This window comes from Panthera tigris, chromosome E2, assembly GCF_018350195.1.
Source record: "Panthera tigris isolate Pti1 chromosome E2, P.tigris_Pti1_mat1.1, whole genome shotgun sequence".
NCBI classification, from domain to species: Eukaryota; Metazoa; Chordata; class Mammalia; order Carnivora; family Felidae; genus Panthera; species Panthera tigris.
The window spans coordinates 11,341,580-11,363,679 of record NC_056674.1 but is presented as its reverse complement, the minus strand read 5'-3'; the positions used below and the strand labels follow the sequence as shown (position 1 = coordinate 11,363,679).

At 55.7% G+C, this 22,100-nt stretch overlaps 2 protein-coding genes and 1 non-coding gene across 4 annotated transcripts; 1 reads left to right on the top strand and 2 right to left on the bottom strand.

The window, feature by feature from the left end:
• Nucleotides 1-676: 676 nt before the first annotated feature.
• Nucleotides 677-5,795, top strand: FOSB (FosB proto-oncogene, AP-1 transcription factor subunit). The gene is made up of 4 exons (XM_042969761.1): nt 677-1,494; nt 3,428-3,748; nt 3,964-4,071; nt 5,054-5,795. Exons 1-4 carry the CDS (start codon nt 1,369-1,371, stop codon nt 5,513-5,515), a joined length of 1,017 nt encoding a protein of 338 aa, XP_042825695.1. The 5' UTR covers nt 677-1,368; the 3' UTR covers nt 5,516-5,795.
• A 4,814-nt stretch (nt 5,796-10,609) lies between these two features.
• Nucleotides 10,610-10,696, bottom strand: TRNASTOP-UCA. The gene has a single exon. It is a non-coding gene; the product is annotated as a tRNA-Sec (tRNA).
• A 3,132-nt stretch (nt 10,697-13,828) lies between these two features.
• Nucleotides 13,829-22,034, bottom strand: RTN2 (reticulon 2). 2 transcript variants are annotated; one of them, XR_006212072.1, is made up of 11 exons: nt 21,883-22,034; nt 19,942-19,986; nt 19,350-19,820; nt 18,986-19,243; nt 16,351-16,558; nt 15,873-16,011; nt 15,650-15,719; nt 15,477-15,523; nt 14,804-15,255; nt 14,612-14,670; nt 14,330-14,349 (listed from the first exon to the last, which is right to left on the bottom strand). XR_006212072.1 is itself a non-coding variant. In XM_042970180.1 (10 exons), the coding sequence occupies exons 1-10, from the start codon at nt 21,914-21,916 to the stop codon at nt 14,268-14,270; spliced, it is 1,413 nt and encodes a 470-aa protein (XP_042826114.1). In that variant the 5' UTR covers nt 21,917-22,034; the 3' UTR covers nt 13,829-14,267. The 2 variants fall into 2 exon arrangements, 1 of the variants encoding a protein (XP_042826114.1); XM_042970180.1 differs by lacking the exon at nt 14,804-15,255 and having other exon boundaries at nt 13,829-14,349.
• Between the last annotated feature and the right edge of the window lie 66 nt (nt 22,035-22,100).

Here is a 22,100-nt window from a genome sequence, read left to right as displayed (position 1 = left end):
CGCATACCTCCCAAACGCCGGAATGCGGGGCCAGCAGGGTCCAAAACACACAACCTTTGTCCAGCTGGGAAAACTGAAGCCGAAGCTCAGAGACAGAAAACATTACCGAGCCCGCTTAGCGAGTCCCGGCCGAAGCAGCCAAGAGCCTCGGGACGCCATCCCCTCCTCCACTTTCACCTGGAGCATCACCGCCCCTCCCACTCCGTTTTGGGACTCAGTTTCCCCGCCTACGTGACTAGACCACACTAGCCAGGGCCTTTTCTGGGGGGTCTGACCTTCCTCTTGAACGAGGGCGCTGCATCACAGGGAGAAATGTGAGGGGCTTCCAGAAGTGACGGGTACCCGTTCACCGGGGTCTTCCCCGGGCTAGTTTAAGAGCCTATTAATACCGGCCCCCGGGGCGGCGTGGCACTGCGCAGGCGCGGGTGGGTTCCGCAGGCGCGCGGGGTGAGCGCGCGAGCGAGCGAGGGATTCCCTCTGACGTAATTGCTAGGATACCAAACAAACACTCCGCCGCGCCGGCCGAGCTCCTTATATGGCTAATTGCGTCACAGGAACTCCTGGGAGGCGGGGCCGGGATCCCCTCCCGCCGAGGACCCTGGAACGGAGCCCCCACGACCCCCAGGGCCGCGGGGGTGATTCAGGTGGACAGATCGAGGCTAGGGTAGACCTCTTGCCGGACGGCGCGGGGCTGAGTTCCGCAGGACCGGAGATTTTAGGAAGTTTGTGGAGCGCTGGACGAGTGACGTAAGCAGGGGGGCGGGTCCCGGACAAATAAATACAGGCTGGCGGCTTTGGGCTTCATTCATAAGACTGAGAGGTACGGCTTCGGCAGGGACAGGCGGAGCTGAGACTTGGGGACTTGATTGTTGTGGTTCTTGGGGGCTGTGAAGTTCGCTTTATTATTTTTTTCCGGAGAGAAAGTTTTGGGGAGGATTCTTCTAGATAATTCTACATTTTATTTTGGAGGAGCGACTTACTCTTTTTGTCTTCTTTATTACTCCCCTCCCCCCGTGGGACCCGCTGGACGCGTGGAGAAGACCGCACCCGAAGCGGATTCTATACAGCAAGACAGCGCTTTCCGCCTCTGGGGGAGCGATCCCCCCCACGCCCCTGGGTCCTACGGAGCCTGGACTTTCAGGAGGCACAGCGGCATCTTGTGGGGGCCTGGGCACCGCAGAGGAATTGCACAGAAACTTTGCCATTGTTGGAGCGGGACGCTGCCCCCATCCCGAGTTTCCTCGGACAGCGCGCTTTGGGGACGCGCTCGGCTCACCCCGGACTCGCACCTTTCTCTTCCACCCGGCCATAGCCTTGGCTTCCCGGCGACCTCAGCGTGGTCACAGGGCCCCCCCTGTGCCCAGGGAAATGTTTCAAGCTTTCCCCGGAGACTACGACTCCGGCTCCCGGTGCAGCTCCTCACCCTCCGCCGAGTCTCAGTATCTGTCTTCGGTGGACTCCTTCGGCAGTCCACCCACTGCCGCCGCCTCCCAGGTAAGTTCTAGAGGGTTGGGGTGCTGCTTTATGGGTTTTCTTTCTTTCTTTCTTTTTTAAGTCAGGGTTGGAACGCGCCATCCCCCCTCCCAAATAAAGACGCATCAAAACTCAGGATCTGAGAGAGAATAGGCTCACCGCGCACTTTGCAAACTGCAGAGTCGGGGCGTGTTTGCAATTGGTTGTGTGCGTGGATCGCAGGAAGGGAACGCAGAGGGGTTAGCTTTGGGGGTGGGGAGAATGCTCCGTTCAGTGCAACGTGTATGCGGTAGCAGGGCTGCGAACTTTTAGCCTGCTCCGGGACTGCCCCCGACCCAGGTCCCCAACCTGAAGCTAGCTCAGTTAGGCAGGTGGGGAAGTCCCAGGGAAGCTTCCAGTAGCCTCCTCCCTTTTCCTTGTCCAACCGAGCGCCTACTCCGGCATCGGGTTGCGCTCGATCCAGCGGGTAAGCTGGCCTCGAACCCTCGCTTGGAGGCGCTGCCTCCGCCTCCTGCGCGGAGACGTAACGGGGGACCCGTGCGTAACGGCTGACGCGCTGGAATCCTCCGTCTGACGCGGGGCACGCACGGCGCGCGGCGCCCCCTTCGTCCGCCCCGCCCCTGACGTCCCGGAGCGTTCTATTTTGGAACGCCGGGGCCACGTTGCTAAGGGAGGGGGCAGCTCGGCGTTCCGATTGGCCGCCGCGGCGCGGGTTTTGGCCAATCAACTTTCCCTTCCTATTTGTAGGGTACAGTTCCCTTCCCCCTCTCTGTCCCCGGAACTCGTGGTTCCTTGGCGCTAGGGTCTCTTTTACGGGCCTCTAAAGGCAGAGCGAGGGGATTCCTGTCGCGACAGGAGCGACTCTCTGCGATCCAATGGGTCCGCGAGGACCCTGCGGCGAGCCGGCCCCTCCGATCTCAGGGGCCGAGGGTGCCTGTGTGCAGGGGTTTCTTTGGGAGACATGGGTGACTGTCACCCTTTTCTCCAGGCATACACAGACACAGTCCCAGCCCCTCTGCCAGATCCCTCTGCTGTGTCCGAGGACCGGACTGGAACCGCTAACCGCAGGGGGAACCAGCCAGGTGGTCTCCAGGAGCCCCGCCCTCTCTGGGCTTCCAGGACTCTGATTGGCCAGCGAGCCAGCCCTTCCCTCACCACGCCCCCTGGGAGAGTAGTTAAGCCTTCCGAGCAGTTCTAGGATTCCATTTGGGGGGTGGGGGGGGGGGTAGATGAGCGCGGCTCGGGCTCGGGGGCCCGGGACCTACACCCTTCTCCCTCCGCGGCAGTCTGAGGGTGCCCGGGTCGTCACTTTCTCTACCTGTCCGTCCACCGTAACCTGTCACTTGTCAGCCTCACCCCGTGGAGAAACAATTACTTGAAACGTTGTTCTAAACTCCTAGGCCTGTCCCCCAACACCCTTTTAACTAAGACCCCCGCCCCTGCACGGAGGTCTCATGGACCTTCCAGTCGCTCATCCCCCCGGCTCAGAGGGGTGTGTGTGTGTGTGTGAGTGTAGAGGAAGGCTTGGCCTCAGGCCTCTCCCTCTCCCTCCCCTTGCCTGTGGGGTGGGGGTGGGGTGTTGTGGCTGTGTGTGTGGCTGTGACTCCTTCCCGGGGGTTCTGTCACCCGGCTGTGTCCAGCCTCCTCCCCACCCCCCCCCACCTAAGAGTCACCAACCCGGGGTGTGATTCACCACCCGCTGGAACCGTGCAACCTTTCCCCGAAGAAGAAGGAGGAGGTAGAAGCCAGTTGAGCAGAAATCCTCTCATTAACCACTGCGTCACGGTGTAGTGGAAGGGTGGGTGTTGTGGCTTTTTGCCTGTGACACACACATCCACACCCGCTCGCCCTGTGCTCACTCACGGGGGTCGGTGTGTGTATGTGTGTTGGGTGTGTGTGTGTCGGTGTCTCTGTTTGTGTGTCTACGCCTGTGTGTGTATGTGTCACCCCGTAGGAGTGCGCCGGTCTCGGGGAAATGCCCGGTTCCTTCGTGCCCACGGTCACCGCGATCACAACCAGCCAGGACCTCCAGTGGCTCGTGCAACCCACCCTCATCTCTTCCATGGCCCAGTCCCAGGGGCAACCACTGGCCTCCCAGCCCCCGGCCGTCGACCCCTACGACATGCCAGGAACCAGTTACTCCACGCCGGGCATGAGTGGCTACGGCAGTGGCGGAGCCAGTGGCAGTGGCGGGCCTTCCACCAGCGGAGCCGCCAGCGGACCTGGGCCTTCCCGTCCGGCCCGAGCCCGGCCTAGGAGACCCCGAGAGGAGACGGTGAGTAAGCGGCAACACAACTCGGACTGGGTCTAGGGAGCCAGAGAGGCAGTAACTTTCTCGCCCGCGGGGTGAGGGGCCACCCAGGCCTCTGGTGGCTACAGAAACCCTAGCAGAGGGTCCTTTTCTGCGTCCCGCAAGAAGAGGAGGTTTGGGGTGGATGGAGGAGGTGCACAAGGTCCCCAAACCTCATGGCCTCTATCTCTCCTGCTCAGCTGACCCCGGAAGAGGAGGAGAAGAGAAGGGTTCGCCGGGAAAGAAACAAACTGGCAGCAGCAAAGTGTAGGAACCGTCGGCGGGAACTGACCGACCGACTCCAGGCGGTGAGGATCGTCCCTGGGGGGGTGGAAGGGGGCGGTGAGGATACACTGAAGGGGGGGCTCTCCCCCCCCATCCTCCCTCCTCGCCACCTGTGCCCTTGTCCTGGGCCGACAGCCAGAGGTTCCTTGTGAGGAATTAGGTACAGGTGTGGCCAGACAGGGTAACCCCAGGCATACACGCAGACCCCCACAAGCTCCTGCCCCTGCCTGCCCCGGTTGCTGACCTTTAACAGAGGTCCCGCCCTTTCTCCCTTGGCGCCTGGGGCCAGCGTTAGCCCATTTTTGCCTCGGTGTCTCCATCTCTTCAGCCCCCTCCTGGAATCTCCCGGGATCCTTCCCGCTTTTACATTCCGGAGAGTCCGTGAAACAAAATGCTCCTAATCCTACATCCGTTTCTTACCGCCTGCACCCAAAGTTCTCAGATGGTGGGCAGGCGGCATCCGCCCCCCCCCCCCCCACTCCCTGTTTACAACTTACCTGGGTCCGGGAGGTGGGCTTGCAGGGTTGACGTGCTGCCCCTAGAGGAAATCGGGGGAATCCTCTCCTTGCCTTCCTTACCTGGTCACCTCCCTGGGAGGCAGAGGGGGAGGGGTGCCAGAGGGGAACAGGTGGCATTAAAAACACCGATCATTCATTCATTCAACAAACCTCTGAGTCCCTCTCCCAAAACCAGAGCCCTCCATATACATCTGGCCCCTTCTCAACTATCCACTGAACACATGGGGAAACTGAGGCTCCTGGGAGGCAAGACCCATGCCCCAAATCCATAGCACACCAGGACTCCATGTCCGGAGAGGGGGGGTGCTGGTGGGGGCGGGGGCGGGGGCGGGGGGCGGGGGTGTCTTTCCTCTCAATCAGGAGCTGCCTTTCAGCCCCGGGGCCTCTGCAGCAAGTCCAGGCGACATGGTTCCGACCCACCTTCTCTAGTCGTTCATGGGCCTTTTTTTCCTCCTTCTTCCCTCACCTCCACGCCGGGGGACCTCAGGAGACAGATCAGCTGGAGGAAGAAAAGGCAGAGCTGGAGTCGGAGATCGCCGAGCTCCAAAAGGAGAAGGAACGTCTGGAGTTTGTGCTGGTGGCCCACAAACCGGGCTGCAAGATCCCCTACGAAGAGGGGCCGGGGCCGGGCCCGCTGGCGGAGGTGAGAGATTTGCCGGGGTCAGCATCCGCTAAGGAAGATGGTTTCAGCTGGCTGCTGCCGCCCCCACCACCACCGCCCCTGCCCTTCCAGACCGGCCAAGACGCATCCCCCAACCTGACAGCTTCTCTCTTTACACACAGTGAAGTTCAAGTCCTCGGTGACCCCTTCCCCGTTGTTAACCCTTCGTACACTTCCTCGTTTGTCCTCACCTGCCCGGACGTCTCCGCGTTCACCGGCGCCCAACGCCCCAGCGGCAGTGACCAGCCTTCCGACCCCCTGAACTCGCCCTCCCTTCTTGCTCTGTGAACTCTTTAGACACAAACCAAACACACACACAAGGGAGAGAGATTTGGAAGAGGAGGAGGAAGAGAGAGAGATTGGGGAAGAGACAAAGCGGGCGTGTGGCCTTCCTGCCTCTCGTGTCTGACTCCCTGCGACCACTGTCATCGGACAGGAGGACCTCCTTGTGTTTTGTGCCGCCTCTTGTTTCTATGGCCCGGCGAGGCCACAAAGCTGGTGACTTTGGGGGCAGGGGGTGGGGAGGGAATGGACACCCCCCAGCTGCCTGTTGGCCCTTTCACCTCATCCCAACCTGTGGGGAGGGGTGGGTGGGGGGCGGCGCCTCGCTTTGGGCAGAGGGAAAGGGGTGCTGGTAGTGGGTGGGGGGTGGGGGTGGGGGGGTGGAGTCTACTGGAATCTTCTCCAGAGAGGCCCAACAAGGAAATGCCACAGACCGCCCCCCTCCCCCACAATGTCTCCCACGCCCACCCTTCAGGGGGTGACCAGGCTGGTTCTCCCTGCTCCCCTGACCTTAGCTTATTTATCCAACATTTCCACATGGTTAGATCCTCCTCTGAATTGAGCCTCCCTTTAAGGGAAGTTGATGCCTCCTATGATGCCCTCCTACCCAGACTTAGTCTGAAATGTGAACCTTCTTCCCTGATTGTCCAGCCGCTCCCTTCCAGCAAAAGTGGCTCTGATCTGAATTCCTGGCCTCTTAAGGATCTCCCCCCATTCAGCCCCCAGCCGTCCTCTCGGATTACAGTGTTACCCCAAGCCTCCCAGCCTGGCTCAGCCTTCCCTCCTGGCCTTCCTTGCTGGGCCTCTCTGATTCAGGCGGCAGGGGGCGCTGTGATGCCCGTCCTGGAGCGCTTTATACTGTGAAATGAGTTGGCGGGATTGTGGGGGGGGGAGCCCGGTGGGACAGAACCCTTCCGGGGGGATTGTGCCCCCCACGCCTCAAAGCCTTTCCTTGGTCTCCCCTCCCCGCCCCAGCTGCCTCCCTCCTCCCCCACCAGTGAGTTAGACTCAAGGGGTGACAGAATTCGAGAGTGGGGGTGACAGCCACCCATCCGCGTGGCATCTGTCCTCAGGACCCCCAGCCCCAAGCCCTGGCCTTTTTATTTAAGGCCTGACCCCCTACCCCGGCCTAGGACGCCAACTTCTCCTTCCCCTCGGCACCCCCTACATCCTTTCTAGAAAGGGAGCCGTGGGAGTCTGCCAGGGGGCCCAGTGTTTTTCCGGAGAAGATTTGAAGGCCGAGGCTTTGGCCCCTCCACCCCCCAATATTTTCGGACTGGCAAACTCGAAGGGGCTGGACTCCCGCGGTCCCAGCCTCCCTTCCCCAGCCGCAGCCCCGATCCTCGGTTTTGCCCCCCGCCCCAATCCCCTTTCCTTATGCTTCACCTCGCGAGGATTTCATCGTGAGGCAAATTGATATTTTTTAACTTCGGGAGGGCCACGCCGCCTTCTGTGCTGCATGGAAAACATTCCACGTGCCCCGTCCCGCGCCCGCCTCCCCCGCCCCATGGCTATTTATCCCTTTCCTGGTTTCCGAAAAGGCACTTATATCTATTATGTATAAATAAATATATTATATATGAGTGTGTGTGTGTGTGTGTGTGTGTGTGTGTGTATGTGTGCGCGTGTGAGCGTGTGAGCGCTTCTACAACCTCGGCCTAGGTCGCGTTGGGCCCCAAAGCAGTGTGCCCTTTGAATTGGAAGAACGCTGCTTCTGGAAATTTAGGAGTCGGCCCCTTTCAGGCTGTCTCTAATGATCGTCTCGGCCCCTCTGGTTGTTTCTGGCAGTCTGTGGCTGTTGTCCCTTTCTCGAGGGTCTCTTCCACTCCAGTCTTTTCTCTGCCTGTGTTTTTTCACCTGGTCGTTTCCATCTGTCTCTTTTCTGACTGTCCCCGATCGGCCAGCTGTCTCCTGACTCTGGGTTTTGTCGGGGACATGAGATTTTCTTTTTGGTGAGTGAGCCTGAGGGATCATAGACTTTTACAATCTGTATCCTTAAGGATTCTGAGTGTGAGTGCAAGACTGTGAGCAGGGCCTGGCCCCTGCCTGCGACAACTTACTGAATCCCCAGCCCCCCAACCCCCTGCTGTATTTGTGATTCTCTTTTTGTATTTTGCACCTGACCCTGGGGGGCTCTGGGGGCTGGCTGGCACTGGGCCACTACCCTCCCCCCCATGGTTCTGCACTGTCGCCAATAAAAAGCTCTTAAAAATGCATCTGCCAAGCTTCAGGGTCTGTTTGCTCCCGGTACCCATCACCTGCCTTCCTTTGGCTTGGCGGGAGGGGGTGAGGTTAGATTGAGATTGCAGACGAGGTTTGTCCTTACGAATCCATCTACGGCAGGACAACAGGACACGGGAGGATAGACAGCCAGAGGGCTTCCCACAGGGCACGCCTCCTCTTGGAGAGGATGAGGCAGAATAGTAGGCGTGAGATACTGACATGCCCAAGGATGTTTCAGAGGCTTCCTGGCAAACGAGGAATTTAGGCAGAGCCCTATATGCTCGGGGTGACCTTAGCGAAGGTCGAATAGGTAGAGAAGCTCGAAACATCCTTCCCAAATTACTGAAGATCACCTAAATATAGTATCGGGGGTCCTCAGGGTTATAGGAACCACAAATTCATGGCTCCCTGTCCACTGAAGACGAATTTCCTTTTACGCGTCACATGATGATTTTTTTCGTTTTTGAACGTGCAGGGGCCCACCTAAAATTGAACCCAAAATAGATGAGCCATCCCCAGTGCAAAATTCAAGCCCTCTCTTATTTGCAAGCAGCAAGTACTCTGGGAATTAAGTGAGGGGCCAGAGGTCATTCAGATGCCTTCGTAAAGGAATAAGCAGAAGTTGTCGTGATGGAATCCCTAAATTTATTAATCAATTTGGAACATTTGCCAAGTACCTACCGCGTGCCCAGCCCGGTGCCGGGAGGACCGGGGACACTGCTGGGACTGAGACAGCGCCAGGCTCTCCCCTCCTAAGGCTCTCAGGCCAGTGAGGGACACAGACATCTCGGGGATGATCCAAAGCGCACAGGGTTGGGGGAAACCATGGGGCGCGGAACCTGATCTGGGAGTCAGGAAAGACTTCCGTGAGAAGGACAGCTGAGCTGAGTCCTGGAGGCTGAACAGAGGACATAGAAGGGGATAGAAAAAGACGCAGTGTGCACATAGGACAGTTAGTGCGGACAGGGCTTGATACGTTGCGGGGGGTAGAGGTTCACAGTGGCTGGAGCAAAAAGTGTAGAGAAGGAAGCCACTTAGCGAAGACCCGATTCTGCAGTCTTAAATTCCAGACTAAGAATTTAGATCTTCTCCTGAAGCCACGGGGGGTGGGGTGGGGTGGGGTGGGGTGGGGTGGGGGGTGGTGGTGGTGGGGGTGAGTCATGGCAGGTTTTGAGCACAAGAAGGGTAGGGGCGGGTTTGTGCTTTAGGAAGACCACTTTCTTTCTTTCTTCCTTCCTTCCTTCCTTCCTTTCTTTTTCTCTTTCTTTCTTTCTTTTTTCTTTGATTCTTTTATTTCTTTCTTTCCTGTCTTTTTCTTTCTTTCCTTTCTTTTTCTTTCTTTCTTTCTTTTTCTCTCTTTCCTTTCGTTTTCTTTCTTTCTTTTGTTTCCTTGTTTCTTTCTTTCTTTTTCTTTCTTTTGTTTCCTTGTTCCTTTCTTTCTTTTTCTTTCTTTCCTGTCTTTTTCTTTCTTTCTTTCCTCCTTCCTTTCTTTATTTCATTTTCAAAAAATTTTCAATGTTTATTTACTATTGAGAGAGAGAGACACACACACAGAGAGAGCCGGCAAAGACAGAGAGGGAGACACAGAATCCAAAGCAGACTCCAGGCTCTGAGCTGTCAGCACGGAGCCCGACAAGGGGCTCTGGCTCACAGACCATGAGATCATGACCTGAGCCAAAGTCAAGAGCCAGACACTTAATCCACTGAACCACCCAGGTGCCCCGTTCCTTGCTTGCTTGATTTTTTTCTTTTCTTTTCTTTTTTAAAAAATATTTATTTACTTAAATAATCTCTACACCCAATCTGGGGCTGGAACTCAAGACCCCAAGATCAGGGGTCATATGCTCTTCTGACTGAGCCACCTAGGGGTCCTGTAGGAAGACTGCTCTAACCACCAAGCTGAGGGTAGTTGGCAAAGGGGCAAGACAGGGGCAGGAGACCCGGGCTAGGCGGGGACACCCGTGTGTGCTGCTGGGGAAGCCCGGAACAGGGGCAGGGCTACGAGATAGGAGGAAAGGACGGAAAAGACATTAGGAGGCAGAATAGACAGGACATGGTGAAAAGCTAGCTTGAGAAAGACAGAACAGGGCAGTGGTGACTAGCGTGGGCCAGCGGTCTGAGAGGCCCGGGGCTGGAGGCCTACCAAAGCTGGGTGACCTTGGACAAGAGACTTCATCTCTCTAGACCTCAGTTTTCTCGGCAGCAGAATGGGGCTATGAGGAGTCAGTGAGCTCATGCATGCCAACACCGAGTGCAGAGTGGAGGTGCAAATATCACCATCCTCACTGCATTATCGGGGCCACCTTGATCCCTGCCCTGGGACATCCCCGCCTTCTCTTGGCTAATCCTTGCTCATCCTTCAGGGATCTGCCCAAATGTCACCCTGACGCCTCACCCGAACCCAGGTCTCCTTCCTAGATGGCCTCTAAGTTCATTACTTGCCTTCTCAGTAGTTGACATCTTTGTAGCTGTTAATTAAATGGGTAATTAATGATTGCTTAATGTTTGTCTCCTTCACTGGACTGGGAGCAGCAGAACCGGGACTGCCATCAGCTCTGTGTCGCCAGCACTGCCCAGTGCAGGACCTGACACCCAGCAAATACTTGTCAAATGAATGAATGAATGAATGAATGAATGAATATTTGACCGATTAATAAATACAGGTGTAAGCAAATGACTGACTGAGGAACAAGCAGGTGATAAGGGAGAGAGCCGGCAAAAGTGTAACCGTAGGAAGAGACCCGCGTGGTGAAAGTTAAAACTGTGAGGCAGAGGGTTGCAGTGACATTTTTAGGCACCGGGCAGAGGGATGTTCTCTTGATAGCCCGTTCTAGTATCCAGTTTGAAGGGAGTAAAAAAAAAAACGGGAGTCGTTGCCGCCCGAAAGGTGGAATTGAACCACTCTGTCGCTAGACAGCTACAGGTTTGAAGCCTGCACCCCAGACCACTGAGGATCATCCGGGCAAGACACACGTCTCTCCACACAGCTATATAAAACCCAAGAATCCATATCTTTTTACACTTATGGTCACATACTTTAGGCTGGTGTGAGATTGTTGATTCCGGTATCTATAAATTCTCCCCAGCTAGGGCACATATCCTTCCAGAATGTTACCTTTCTCTTACATGGCACGAATCATCCTCCCTTTGGAAACCATCTTCATTTGCATAGCGCCGCGCATTCTGGGAAGCGGTGTTCGAGGACGCGGCCCACTTACCTCTAGGTGTTAAAGGGCCAGAAGCCCCTTTTTCCAAGTGAGAAGTTTTTTTTGGTTCTTGTTTTTGGTTTTGTTTTTAAGAGGAGAAACTCATAATTCGGCTTTCAGAAGACTCTTCCCCGAAAAAATCCGAATTCGAGTGAACGAATGCCAGCTAGAGTTGGACTTAGCCCAGCCCCCGAGACTCGGGCGAGGCGGTTATAGAGCTGGTGCGACACCTGCTGTTCCTTTGAGGAATTTCAACGACCTACGGAGCCCTGTTCGTTCAGATATTTATTGAGCGCCTGCTAAACCCCAGGCACCGTCCTAGACAGCGTAATGACAGCAATTCTGTCCCCATTGAGCTTAGCCACTGGAGATCATCAATTTCTGCAACTATATTTTTATGGCCAAGGAAACCAAGGCTTATAAACGTATGGTATCGGACCCTAGTTCACACAGCCTATCCCCCAGGGAAATCCTAATTGCTAAGACCAAAATCGCGACCCTTTTATAATCTAAGTCAGTGATCCTTTGACAACACTGTCGTTCCGGACCATATGAAACCTACCCGGGGCTCCCATCTCAGAGTAAAAGCCCAAGTTCCCACCATAGCCTTACAAATCCTTATATTCTCGTTCTGTTCACTCCTCTGACCCCATCTCCTACGCCTTTCTCCTCATTTACTTGGCTTTCTGGCTTCTAGATCTCCTGCTGCCCGCACCAGGCATACTTCTTTCTCAGGGCCATTGCGTTTGCTGATCCCTTGCCTGAATCTCCTTTCCTCCACACGTCCACATGACTCACTGCCTCCCTTCATGCTGGCCTTCACTCAAATACCACCACTTGGTGAAGTTTTCCCTGACCGCTCGTTTAAAATAGCAAAGACCCTTCATTCTATCCCCTTACCCTGATGGACTTTTCTCCATCACTCCGATCACCACGTGCCATGTTCTATGTCTGTTTGCTTATTGTCTGCCTCCCTCTAGAATAACGGTTCTATAAAACTATGGACTTTGTTTTGGTTTATTTCCATGTCCCTACTGCCTAAAGAGTGCTTGAGAACTTAGCAGATGTTTGGAGACAGGTAAATGTTTGTAGGATGAATGAAAGGTTATTATCATGATCCTTCTCTGAACCTCAGTTTCCCCAACTGGAAATCTGATTTCACTGGAGGAATCACAATGAGCAGATGGACATAAAAGTCTGGGAGGCATTCAGTAAAGGCTGTTTCGATCTCCAACCTGTTGCCAGCTTCTAGTGCAGGTGTCAAGGATGGGCCTGTGGGCTTTAGCCATTCCTGGACTCGTAATTTCAACCAGTCCCTCTTACAAAGCGACACTGTCTTATGGAAAGTATGAATAGAAGCATCTTTAAGAAAAATTGCTTTTTTAAAACTATTGTTTTTGTTTATTTGTTTTGAGAGAGACAGAGAGCACATGCGCAGACAACTGGGGATGGGGGTGGGGTCAGAGAGAGAGAGAATCCCAAGCAGGCTCCTCTCTATCAGCACAAAGCCCCACATGGGGTTTGATCCCACAAATTGTGAGATCATGACCTTAGCAGAGATCATGATCTGAGCAGAGATCAGGAGCCAGACGTTTAACCGACTGGGCCCCCCAGGTGCCCCGCTATTTTTTAATTTGGAAATTTAACACATTGACCCTGCCTGGCAAATCTATATTCAAGAGAAGCCCCCTTAAGCCTTCTGTGTGTGTGTGTGTGTGTGTGTGTGTGTGTATGTGTGTGTGTGTGTGTGTGTGTGTGTCTAGAGCTGCTGCTAGGCAACCCCTACACACGAAGACTGGGGCTGTAACTACTACTCCCGTAACATCATTATCGCCTAAAATGTGACATGCGTCGCTAGAGGCAAATGAGATGATTTTGGGTGATGCACGAACAAACAGTTTAAATGTTAATAGTTTTGTGTTTATTTTTACTGCTATCTTCTATTTCTGGCAAGTGATCCTGACTTCCTTGGTGGCGAATTACATTTCTTTTTTAAAAGACATTTGTTTTATTTTTAATTAACCAATTTGAAGGAAAATAGTAGATGAAAAATAGAACGGGTGAGAGAAAGATCATGAAGGTCGTGAGGGGATGATCGAGGTTTGGAAACAATGTCACAGCTAACAAGCAGCTTGTGTTTACTGGGTATTTATTATATGCCAGGCCCTGTACCAAGAGCTTTGCATGTAGGCACGGTTATGGTGACAGTTTTTCATTTGAGGAAACTGAGGCTCCAAGAGATGAAGTCACTTGCTCAAGGTCACAGAGCCAAGACGTAGTGAAGCCTGGATTCAAATCCAGGTCTGTGGGTTGTTAGAACCCAGTCTCCTGCCTCCTTCTCCCTCGGTTTTGGAACCCGAGGCCCAGGCAGGCCATGGGGCCTTTTACCTGGTCCCAGGGCAAGTGGAATAAAGAAGTTGGAGGAGAGACATTTGAGAGTGACAAGACATGGCTTCCTGACTTATTAGATGTTGGGGGCCAGGAACTAGGAATCCAGGACCATACCTAGGTCTCTAGCCTGGTGACCAAGTGGCAGAGGGGCCATCCCTGAGCTGGACATCAGGTAGGACAAGGGAAAGGTTTGGATATGTTTGTGGAGGGAGTTGTTCCAGAAGGCAGCTGGGCACGGGTCTGGGACTCAGATGAGACTCGCTGCCCCGCAGGCAGAGTGTGGGGATCGACTAGTGATGTCTGCCTTGAGCAGAGACAGGGAAAGTGGCTGTCAAAGGCTTGGCTAGCCCTGGGACCGAGGGTCTCTCAGCATCATCCCCTCAATCATTTCAGAATATAAACAGATTATGAGGGAGCTTCTTCTGGAGAGATGGGAAGATTCCTCCTTGGATATCACTTAGGTGCTTTTCGGTGCAGGAAGGTGAAAGCTGGAGGAGGCTGGAAGCACAGGAGGCCTTGGGTTTTCCACAGGAGTCTTTATTACAGTGTAAATCCAAGCTCAGGCCTCCCCTGGGCCCCATGCAAAGCCCTGGCTTTGGGGCTAGTGGCGTCCAGGAGACACCAATCTCTGACGGCGCCTCCAGCGGCGGGGTCGCGGAAGTGCAGGGCGGGCGCCCTATCTAGGCAACTACAACTCCCAGCAGGCGCCGCGGCCAAGGTGCCTCGCCTTTCCTGGACTCCTAGAGCAGAGCCTCTTGGGAAATGTAGTCCTGGCCGCTCAGGCAATTTGCACAAACTCCCTGGTGCGAGTGATCCAGACACCCGCCGGGAAATGGCTCGGGCGGAGGCGGCGGGAGGGTGGGGATGGAAGGGAGATGGAGTTGGGCAGAGGGCTGCGGGGGATGGGGGCAGGCGTCCCGAGGGCAGAGACACCCCTTTCATTCGGCTTTGGCTTTGGATCCAGAGACTGCGGCTGCTGCCGAGGCAAGGGCTCCGGACCCTGGGATCTTAGCTCGGATCCTGAGGGAGAAACAAGCGGAGTCACAGGTTGGAGCAAGACGGATAGGAATCTGAGAACTAAGGGGAAATCGGGACGGGGGAGCTAGCTGTGGGCCCAAAGCCAGCCCCTACCGTTCACCTAATGGCCTGCATTGGGATTGTCTGTCACCCTTTGAGGAGGGGGCATTGGCCCCAAGAGATTTAGGAACAGGTAATATCTGGGGGAAAAAAATCCTAAGCTTCCCCGTCCCCCAGCCCATCCGCCTCCATTCCGTGCCCTTACTTAGCTTTGATGTGGCTCAACTGATTGGTCACCAATCCCACATACTGGTCCATCTGGGCCTGGGGAGACCAAGAAGGAGAGATTGGAGGGGTTCTTCTCCCCAGTTCATTCAGGAGGCTGCTTCCTCCCCCACCTCCACTTGAGAAACTGGGGAAGGTGGTCCACTACTCAACTCGAAACCTAGCACCATACCCTTGGAAATCAGAAGTTCGAGCCGACGTGTCCGTCAGTTGGGCCAAGCTCTGCGTGGGGAATGATGTCAGGTAGACGAGAATTTGCCAGTAAGTGTGCTTCCTGGGCATGACTATGAATCTCTGAGTGAGTCCTACGTGAGTGCGTCTGTGTGTGAGTCGGGTGAGAGTAGAGGGAACTGGCGTTAGCTGCCAAGTTCCTGCGTGGATTGACTTAAATGCTGGCTTAATTCGCAGTGTTCCTGACTTTCGGAGTCTTGATGATGCCGGCATGGGAGGGACTCAGGACTGTCTCTGGCAGACACGTGTATCACTTGGTCGTCAGCTGTGCTGGAGAAGGGATCATCAGTCCATCTGCCTGTCTCCGGATAGGATATATGTCGGTTGGCCTCTGGTTCTGTCAGTGTTCCGGACAACAGTCCTCTGACCGGATACTGACCTCGAGGTCAGTCCCTGGCAGTTTCAGGGTGAAAACATCAGTTAGGCCACCTGCCTTGGGGTGGGGCATGTCAGTCACACCCTGACTCTTTCGGGGCAGAAACACCAATTGGTCCTCCTGTCTCTGACGGGGACATCCGCCCACAGGACCCTGGCTGTGGCAGAGGGGGTGGGGGTCATCAGACCACCCATATTTGGCTGGGACACTGCCGACCGAGAGGTCCTGTCACACTCACCTGGTGTTGCCGGTACAGAAAGGGGACAGTGAATAAACCGATCACTCCTGTAGGCACAGAAATGGAGGTCAGGGTTCTCCTAAGACATTGACAGCTCCATCTAGAACCCTGTCCCCCCACCAAACCCCAATGACCCACTTCCCCGCCTGCTCCCCACAGCCTTCCCGGCTCACCCAGAATCAGAAGAGTCAAACCATTGAAGACGGCACCCACGAAGGTCAAGATGTAGAAGAGAAGGGCCAGCTGGGGGGGAGGGTCAGGTCAGGGTCAGCAGAGCCTAGGGGCACTCCCCAGGTTGTGAACTTAGCCAGCAACGGCCCTCCTACCCCCCAAGGGCAGCAAGGCGAATGGTGGGAACCCAGGAGGGGGTAGGAGGGAGTGTAGGTTTCGAGGCACCTTGAGGGAGTCCACAATGTCCTCTACCAGGAAGAAATGCCGCAGCTGGATGGCCAAAGAGACCACTCGGGAGGCAATCTGCTGGGACAAACGTTCCATCTGCTCCCGAGTCAGGGTCAAGTCCACATCCAGATAGGCCCTGAGAGGACAAAGGGGTGTAAGGCCACTCAGTGTGTGGAGCAGCCCAGGCTGAGGGTTGTGGCCGGGACAGGGGCAAGAAATAGGGGTTGAGGAGAAGGCTAGGGCTTTTAGCCCCAGAGAGGGCTAGGGTCAAGGTCAGGGTCAGGAGATGGGATCGAGGATTCAGGGTAAGAGGTTAGGATCGGAGGTTAGGGCTGGAAGTCAGGGTCAGAAGGGGGCCGGAGTCAGAAACACGAATAGGATGGGTCACGAGCGGTGCCTGATTTGAGGTCGGGGGTCAGCCCGCCCAACACTGGGGTTCAGACCGAGGTCAAGGTTAAGGGCCGGGGGTTCTCACTGGAAGGGGTTGGCGCCGTCGCCCCGGTGCACGGCCTGCAGCACTTTTCGGTAAACCCTGAGAGAGATGGTGCCACAGAGCAGCAACAGGGCCACGTGGGCGGTCACGGACACGATGCTAAAGTGCAGGAGGCAGAGGAGGGAGACCATGAGGCCCGTGAAGACCACTCCTGACGTCCTTGTGTCCTTCCAGTACAGCAGGTCCGCCACTGTGGAGGGAGAGGGGGCGATCAGGCTGGGCTTTGCACCTGGCCTGGCTGATCTCTCGACCTCCCGCTTCCCAAACTCGGGGCTGAACCACGACGTCTTGACGCATCTGGCCTGAGCCCGAACTCAATTTCCCAATTTCCCGTTGTCTTCTTTGATTCGGAGCTGCTTCCCCCTCGTCTCCTGGAAAACCCAAGGTAGCCAGGTAGCAAGTCCCCTCAGTCTCCGTCCCTCCCATGTGTTATGGGTGGATACAATTTTTAGTCATTATTTATGGAAAATGGAATCATACATATACTTCTTTTGGGTTTTGGTTTTGCTTTTTAGTTGGAGAGAGCGCGCGCAAGGGCGGGCGAGGGGCAGAGGGAGGAAGAGGGAGAGAGAATTCCAAGTGGGCGCCAGGCTCAGCATGGATCCCGACCTGAGGCTGGATTCCCACAACCCTGGGATCATGACCTGAGCGGGAATCAAGTCGGACACTCAAACAACTGAGCCACCCAGGTGCCCCCCTATATATACTTTTCTGTATTACGCACATCCCGTTCTCTCCCCCTGCCCTAGAATTCCCTCCTAGTCAGTTGGCATAGCTCTTAATTCATTCTCTCTCTCTCTCTTTTTTTTTTTAAGTTTGTTTATATATTTTGAGAGAGAGAGACAGAGAGTGCGAGAGGGGTGGGGCAGAGACAGAGGGGAGAGAGGATCCTCAGCAGGCTCTGCACGGTCAGCGCAGAGCCCTCTGCGGGGCTCGAACTCACAAACCATGCGATCGTGACCTGAGCTGAGATCAAGAGTCTGTTGCTGACCTGGCTGAGCCACCCAGGTGCCCCTTAATTCATTCTTTTTAAGGGCCCCATGAGATTCTGTAGATTTCTGACTCCTTTCTGAGATGCTAAGCTCACCTCACAAGCCCAACCTGAGCCCTGACCAATGACTTCCAGACGCCAACGTTTTATTGATTTATTTTTAAATGGGCTCTATGCCGGGCGTGGGGTTTGAACTCATGACCCTGAGATCAAGAGTGGAGATCCAGAGTTGCATTCTCTACCGACTGAGCCAGCCAGGCGCCCCTCCAGCGTTTCACTGTGCCCATCCAAACGTTTAACAGCCCTCCCAATAATATGATCCCATCTGAGCCTTGAACCCTTCCAGACCCCCTCCACCTTCGCTCTGATGGAACTCTGACCCGTCTTGACTGGTCCCCCTCAGAGTCTGACTCTCCTCACTTCTGTATCTTCCTTATACATGGTCTCCCATCCACCTCTAACTAGGGCAGGCCTCCCCCCACCCGCAATGCAGGGCCCTCCCCTGCAGGCTCCCCAAGGCCTGTGCCAGTGGGTGGAGGAGGGGCCGGGTCGCCTGAGGCGGGGGCTAAGTTTAGGCACGCTGGGGGGAGGGGGCCTGGCCCACAGCTGTGCTGGCCTGTCCAGCTCCTGAGTGACAGCACCGCCTGGGCCTGAGGCTGGGGGAGGGGGCCTCCCTGCTCTTGGGCCCCAAAGCCTCTGCCCCGGGGAGAGAGGACCCCACGCTCCCTCCACGCCCTCTCTAGACACCCCTGCAGCCCCCCAGCCCCAGCCTGCAGCGCTGGGGAATCCGGGACCAGTAGGAAACATACCGGCAGATTTGAGGGACATAAGAGAGAATCTGGACCCATTTACACAGTCCCCCAACCCCAGTCCCCCCAGCCCGCTCCGAAAGCCCACCTTTACTCCCCATCTCCGCTCCGAGTGAGTGAGAGGCTGCGGACACCGCTACTTCTCAGGGATTTTGCCCACTTCGGGGGAACCCGGAGCCAGGGAATAGGGGGCGGGGCCCCTCTGGACCCAGCCAATGGCTCTCCACAGGGGTGGGGACAGTTCCCAAAAGGGGTGGCTCTTTTGTAAACACCCGAAAGCAGTGATGTCTATCACCAACCCAGGGCGTTTATGGAAGCTAAGCGTATTTTAGAGAAAGGTGGGGTCTATATCCCACTGGCCAGTGGATACGGTGAGGCAAGAGGAGAGTTTTTAAAAGGCGTAGAGTTTACTTATAAATGCCCCACGGCCACATCCAGAAGACAGCCCCCCCCCCCCCCCCCCCCCCCCCCCCGGGAAGCTGTCCTGTCCAAAGTCAGCCTCTAGGAGGAGCACTCCAAAAGAGGGATTACTATTATTATTATTATTATTATTATTATTATTATTATTATTTTAGCAATCAGCCAATCCTAAGGCTCAAAGCAGGGCTAACTTCTCAAGTGGGAGGGCGAACTATATAAAGAGCCAATGGCAATCTTAGATAACGGGAAAAAAAATTTTTTTTAAAGGATGGAGTTTATACCTAGCCAACACCCACACCTCCTCTTCTCCGCCTCCTCAATTCCTTCGCAAGGTTGGTCCCTTTAAGTTCCATTTCTCCTATCCTCTCTGTGATTCAAAAAAGAACCTTTACTTTACCTAGAAGGAGTGGTTCCAATGTGAATTCTGATTGGTCCGTGCTATCCAGGCACTGCCCCGTGATTGGCTCCCGCTCCAGAGGCCCCCACGGCTCTTCCTCTTTCTGGTCCAGTGAGGGCTCATCAGGCCAAGAGTTCGAATCCCGGGGTTGGGATGGGGACGGGGTACCCGCCTGGGGAGTTCCAGAGCCAGGGCTGGGCTGCGGAGTCAAGACTGCCGGAGGCGGAGACTGAGGGACTCCGTGTTGCAGGTCCAGTTCTGGCAGTTAGAGAGAGAAGGCTGTGTGAGCTTTCGCCTTGGAGGTGCCCTGAGGAGAGACCACCCACCCCTGGTGGCTTCGATCCCAGAACCTCGGACATCTCACCTTTCCCAGCCTCTCCAACCTCCGATCCGTCAGGCTCCTCGTTCTCCAGCGGAGTGGAGCTACTGGTGGCAGAATCTTCCCCGGACCCTGCTCCCCGGGCCGCCCAGTCCAGCCGGTCGAGCTGGAGCCCTAGATCCTCCAGGGGGCGTTCTACCGGAGGGGCAGTGTCGGGGTCACCGCGGCGCCCAGGCTCCGGGGATTGGCTCAGGCTGGGGATGCTCTCCAAGCTGTCGCCCAGGCCAGGCTGAGGGGGTGGGTCTCGCGGTTCTGAGACTGAGCGGCCCTGGGGCCGGGGGCGGCGGGCAGCTGAATCCCGGCGCGCCCCAGAGCCCACCACACCGTCGAAGGCGATGTAGGAGAAGGTCAGCTCCCTGGGGGTGCCCCAGTCCTGCGACGTGGTCTCTTCCTCGTCGTCCTCTGAGAATTCTCGGGCCGTGTGAAGCTCCCGAAAATCCGAGTCGTCGTTCGCTCCTGCAGTCAGCAAAGGGGGACATAAGCTGCGCGAAGCAGGGCCCTGGCCCACTCTCCCCAACCCTCCCCCCAACTGTGAGCCCCTTCAAGTCCCGCTCTCACGTCCTCCCCCTCCACTTACCTTCTGTGGAGTCAGGGGTAGAAGAGGCTGTAGACGGAGCTTCTTCTGCGAGAGGGAAAGAATCGAAGATTCTTAGAAGCTTAGCCTGTCGAAATCACAGAAGTGTGCCAGTCCTGGAAACTTGGATGGTCCGAGTTAAGGAATCTTAGAATATTTGAATCACAGGACCTTTAGAACATTCTGCATACAGACCGTAAAACCTTACTATACTGCTATCAGGGGCTCAGGCTTCAAAGATCCAGGAGTCTTAATCTTAGAATCTTCAAATTAGGACTTTTAGGAAGTTTCAGTTAGTTCATTCTTTCCACAACCATTTATTGAGCACCTGCTGTATACCAGGCACTGTTTTAGACTGAGAATACAAATGTGAACAAAACAGACAAAAACCCTGCCCTCGTATAACACTCCACGGGGGAGATAGACAATACAGGATTAAATATATGATGTTGGGTGCTAAGTGTGTAGAGAAAAATAAAGCAGGGTGAGGGGAGAGAAATTGAGAGGGTGTTATTTCAGACAGGGTGGTCAGGAAGACCTTCTTCCTCTCCTTCCTCCCCCTCCTCCTCTTCTTCTTCTTCCTCTTCTCCTTCTTCTTCTTCCTCCTCTTCCTCCTTTTCTCCTTTTCCTTCTCTTTCTCTTAGTGAGCTCTACGACCAAGGTAGGGTTCGAACCGATGGCCCCAAGATCAAGAGTTGCATGCTTCACCAACTGAGGCGGCCAAGCACTCCAGGAAGACTTCTTTGATAAGATGACATTTGAGCAGAGACGAATGAAGTGAGGAAGCCATACAGATGTCCAGGGAAGAGTCTTCCAGGCAGAGAAAAAAGCCCAGTGCAAAAGCCCTGAGGCAGGCACTACGTTGGGCATATTTGAGGAACAGGGAGGTGTGAAGGTATGACTGGAAAAGAGGGATTGGGTGGGAGACGAAGGCAGAGTGGTGGTCGTGGTGGGGATCATGTAGGGCCTTCCTTTGTAAGCCAAGGTAAGGACACGATCTTAGAATGTGGGGATGATACTCTAAAATGCTGAAATAACAAATTCTTGGAATTTTGGCATCTGAACTCCTATGATATGCAAGTGGCTAGGTCTGAGAATGCTGAAATTCTCTGCTGTGGGAGCCACAGGGGTGTGAGACAGAGAATGTTAGACGAGGACTGTTAGAGATCTCAGTGGGGTCTCAGAGATCGTGGGGATCAGGTCTCAGAGATCGTGGGGATCAGGGAAGGCAGTTTCAATTGTGGAACCTAGCCCCTCAGAGCTAGCCTTGGGCTTTGCCTACAGGAGATGCTTAATGCTGTTTGGAAACCGAAATCAGATACCCCCTGCTCCCACCTCGTTTTGGCAGCTGGGGAGTCGGAGGCTGGGACTTAGAGGCTCGGAGTGAAATGGGTTACTACGAATCAGTGGTAAAGCCCACTAAGGACCCAGGAGTCCTGGCCCCAACCCAGGGATGGTTGTGTCCAAGGGACGGGATATTGGACAATTTGGGCGAGGTCGGGGCAGCCTCTGAGTCTGGGCAGAAAACGGAGGTGGGATGCGAAGATGGATGATGTGGGGGCTAGATCCCTCTTCTCTATCTCGGTTCTACCCCTCCATTCAACTCCCCTCCCCGCCGCCTGCGGCCAGCACCAGGGCGAGGGGACAGCTCCCGGCGAGCGTCCTCATCTCTGGGTGGGGTCCGGCGCCATATCCCAGAGCCCGGCGCTCCCCCCCACCGCCAGCTATTTCAGTGCCCCCCACCTCCTCCTTGACTCACTCAGGTCCTCCGGGTCAGGTCGCCCCCGTCGCCGCTAGAATGCGGGGGGAGGGGAGAGCTTCCTTTGTCTCCTTCGCCTCCTCCCCCATCCCAATTCTCCCGCGGCCCGGCACCGAGGGGTTACTGGGGAGGAGCCCACCCGGGCCTGTGAGCCCCACACCCGGCCTGAGCCTCCCCCTACTCACTGCAGTGGGCGAAGACCGGCAGGACCTGCCCCATGGCCCTCCTCGGGCCTGCATCGGGACCCCCGCCCACTCCGGCCACGCCGCCCTGGGCCTGGGGCCTCGGGCGCTCATCTCCGCCGCGCCCACGACGCCGCCGCCATCCTCGCCGCCTCCTCCTCCCGGGCCGCTCCAGCAGCAGCCGCCGCCGCCGCCGCCCTCTGCTCCGCTCGGCGGGGGCG